The sequence below is a fragment of the Meles meles genome, chromosome 19 (assembly GCF_922984935.1).
Source record: "Meles meles chromosome 19, mMelMel3.1 paternal haplotype, whole genome shotgun sequence".
NCBI lineage: Eukaryota > Metazoa > Chordata > Mammalia > Carnivora > Mustelidae > Meles > Meles meles.
In genome coordinates this window covers 42,337,909-42,341,498 of record NC_060084.1, presented here as the reverse complement: position 1 = coordinate 42,341,498, position 3,590 = coordinate 42,337,909, and the positions used below count along the sequence as shown (strand labels likewise).

General features: G+C 60.1%; 1 protein-coding gene across 1 annotated transcript; it reads right to left on the bottom strand.

Moving 5' to 3' along the window:
* Positions 1–1,539, bottom strand: LOC123931571 (hepcidin antimicrobial peptide). Its single transcript, XM_045988910.1, has 3 exons — positions 1,369–1,539; positions 299–358; positions 1–214 (listed from the first exon to the last, which is right to left on the bottom strand). The coding sequence occupies exons 1-3, from the start codon at positions 1,453–1,455 to the stop codon at positions 113–115; spliced, it is 249 nt and encodes an 82-aa protein (XP_045844866.1). The 5' UTR covers positions 1,456–1,539; the 3' UTR covers positions 1–112.
* Between the last annotated feature and the right edge of the window lie 2,051 nt (positions 1,540–3,590).

Sequence of the window (3,590 nt, the reverse complement as noted above, 5' to 3'; positions counted from 1 at the left end):
TGTGGAAAACAACAGACAGAACCATTTTATTCCAAGTCGGTCACAGAGGGTTGGACGGCAAGGCAGATAAATATGAGGGGCGGGGAGGATAGGGGGGCAGGCCAGGGAGGCTCTATGTCTTGCAGCAAAACCCACACTTCGATCGCTTACAGCAGTTGCAGCAGAACAGACAGATGGGGAAGTGGGTGTCTCGTCTCAGCCTCAGGAGCGTGGGCTGTGGGGAAGAAGGGAGAGTGAGCGGACCCTGGGCTCAGGCAAGGGCTGGGGAGGCCCGGAAGGGGGTTGCAGGTGCTCTTACCGTCAAGCCAGCCTCGGCTCTGGCTGTGTCCTGGGCTTGCAGGGCTGTAAGTTGTCTTGTCTGCGGGAGCAGAAGGGGTGGTGAGGATGGCCAGGGCCCAGCGGAGCTCTCAGACTTGCCCCTACACACCAGCTCCTCCCCAAGGGTCAGTGTCCTGGGGCTCTGTGGGTATCCTAGGAGCTGCCCCGCGGTCCGGCCTTTTCTCCCCCGTGCTCACACGGCTCTTCCCACAGATGCCCCAGATCTGTCTCCTCTCTCCACGGCTACTCTCCTTGGGAACGTCGCCCTCCCTGGCTTGCTGCCACCCTCACCTGGAATAAGTCTTCCTGGGTCTTGCCCCCATACATTGTTCCCCGTGCCTTATCAGTCGGCTTAAAAGCCTGGGGGGCTCCCCTTGCACGTGGAGCAAAGTCGGTATTTCCACAGTTGTCCACAAGACTCGGCACGTCCGCTCCTCTATCTCCTCTCCAAGTACCGTCCCCTTCACTCATGACACCTTCTGATCCTTGGCTGGGGACGTTCGCCACACTTGCCCTCTCCCAGGCCTTTGCTTGCTGTCCCTTTCTCTTATCCTCCCAGTCCTAGGTCAGATTTCTTTTTCTCACCAAATACCCCTGCTTCGCTGCCAGCCCTTCATCCCATCTGAAGTCCTCCCCCGACCCCTCCTGGTCCCTCTAGTATCATCATCATTTTCCATTATCCATGAAGAGCATTTACCAAGACACAATGATCTCATTTATGTTCCGATGGTTCAGGGACTAATTCCCTCACTGGATGTAAGCTCCACAAGAGGAAAACTCTACCTTGTTCGTGGTGCGCTCCCCACTGTCCAGAATCGGGCTTAGCACGGAGCAGGCATGTTGCTCGCTGTGGAATTCATCTGGGGCCTCCAGTCCCTGATACTCAGGCCCCCCGCTCTGTACTTTGGGCAGCTCCCCGTGGCCCCTTGCCCTGCCGTGAGCTCTGCCCCATGCTGAGGGGTCTCCAGCTGCCCTCAGCACTGCCCCCCCAAGGGCCTGGCTCTCCAGTGGTCTCGGTCGCTGAGCTGGACCCAGGCCCTGCGGACTCACCTGGTGCGGAAGAACCGAGCCACTGGCCAGACTGGCCAGGAGGAGGAACAGGAGGCAGGCAGCCTGGATCCGCGTGCTCAGTACCATCGTGCTGTCTGTCTGGCTGTTCTGTTGTCCTACTGTTAGGTTCAGGACCGGCTGTGGTGTCTGGTCCCCCGTTTCAGTGGCTTTTATGGGTGCTTCTGGAGGAGGCGGGGGGGGGGGGGGTGCTAAGCCCCCCCGCCCCCTTTGTCCTAACTCATTTCCAAGAAGGTGGTGGCGCCGACAAGACGGGAGATAAGCGGGAACAGAGTGACAGGGAACAGTGTTATGTCACCCTTAGCAGAGGTGTGTCTGGGGGTGGGGCAGACGGGCCACCTGGGAAACACTTTCCCTGACAAGGGCATCACCCGGTTGACCTCAGAAAAAGAATTTCCCCCTTTGACCCAGAAGTTGAACGGGTCGATGAGCAGGAGTGAAGTGACCTCCTATTCCCCACCCTTTCTCGATGTCCTCATCCCGTGGGAGGCTGGCCGTCACTTACAGGCCACCCCGGGGGTGCCCAGTGTAATTCCTACTGCTTCAGGCTCCCCTCTCACAGGGTACAGATCCCAACAGAAAACACTGGGCAGCCAGACGCATGAGTTTGTGTCGGCACAAGCCCCCAGCATGCGGGTGATTTTCTGAGTATCAGAATTTCTTTGGAACTTCTGCCGATAGGAGCCGGCAGTATTCATTAGTTGCTAACACTGGACGCCGCCTCTTCTATGCCAGATGTACTGACCCACGTCCGAGCCACCTGTCCTCCGAGCAGCTCCTGCCGGCCCTGTGCTGGGCTCTGCTCTGCATTCAGCGACCCCGGCTGCCTCCTTTGCCACCAATCCCCCAACACCTGGCTGCCCAGAGCCTGCTCCCTCTTAGCACAGCACCCACCATCATCTTCACTTTCTAGGAGGTGGAGGAAGAGATCCGGGCACTGCTCAAGCTCCCCCGGTCGGAGGCCAGGGCTAGGGTTAGAGCTAGGCTAGAGCTAGGGTTCCAGCCTGAGCTGCCTGACTTGGGGGGTCTGTGTTCTCACATTTGGCTCTCCTGTCTCCCCTCAAGCACAGGAGGGCACAGGGGAGCGTGCTAGACTGGGCTCGCCCTGGCCCTGGGAATCCATCAGTAGTGGAAGTATTTCAACCCCAGACATCGGCTGACCCGGGCCTTTTTTCTTGGGAGCCGGTTCTCCAGCGCAGGTCACTGATGGAGAGACGAGGCAGGTGGCCTGACCTGGCAACCTCACTCCCACCCAGTCTGTCTCTGGGTACATGTAGTCCAGGGAACCACAGACCCTGATTCCAAAGACAGGCCTCTGGCCCACTACCTCCCTGACTCACTTGGGGACCACCCAGGCAGGGTCAGCTCCAGCCTAAGGGCCTGTGGGCGATGCTGCCAAGGAACGAACACTCCTCCCAGCCCTGACCTGCTTGCCAAGGCCCACTCGAAACCACAGAAGTCGGGGGAGTGGGGTCTGGGAAGTGCAGGTCGCCCCCTGCGCCAAACATCTTCGCTCTAACAGCCTCAGTCAGAGGGGTAAAGGGAGACAGGGCCCGTCAGGGGGCAGACCAGTTGGGAGCATCTGGGATGGGGAGCAGGTGGAGAGCTGGCCCAGGTAAGCAGGACTGGCCTCCATCCTGGGGGTTGCGCGGGGCCGCGCTGCACACTCAGCCCGGGGGAGATGCAGCGGCGTCCCCCAGCAGCCCCAGGCAGCACAGCATCGCAGCCGAGGCCAGGTTTCATCACTAGCCGGGGCAGGGGTCACAGTGCAGGCGCCAGAGCCACGGGGTGAGGCGACAGGCTGCCGGGCCAAGCCCGGCTTCCTGGCCATCTGCCCTTCCTGGGGGTGGGGGGCTCAAGGCCAGGCTCCACCATTGGCTGGTGTAGAGGGGAGGGCTTCAACCCTTAAGGGCAGGGTCAGAAGCCAGTGCTGTTTTTAGTAACAGATGACAGGAGAGACCCCAGCCTCTCCTCCGAAAACATGAGACACGTCCTTGACCCTAGTGCCCCACGCCCCCACACCACATATGCGCACCTGGAGCCTCAAAGGGGATAGTCCTTAATCTCTCCACCCATCTGACCCACCGACACACCGGGGTCCACAGCCACACACACCAAGGCCTTGCTCCCAGGGTTGCCCTCGCAGAGCTCTGCATGGACTGTGGGCTCTCACCCCACACCCAAGATGGACAGAGACACAGACA

Coding starts and splice junctions, on each gene's coding strand:
- LOC123931571 (XM_045988910.1), bottom strand. CDS start 1,455: ATGGTACTGAGCACGCGGATCCAGGCTGCCTGCCTCCTGTTCCTCCTC. Junction 359..1,368: donor GCTCGGTTCTTCCGCACCAG/GTGAGTCCGCAG, acceptor CTGCTCCCGCAG/ACAAGACAACTTACAGCCCT. Junction 215..298: donor GAGCCGAGGCTGGCTTGACG/GTAAGAGCACCT, acceptor TCTTCCCCACAG/CCCACGCTCCTGAGGCTGAG.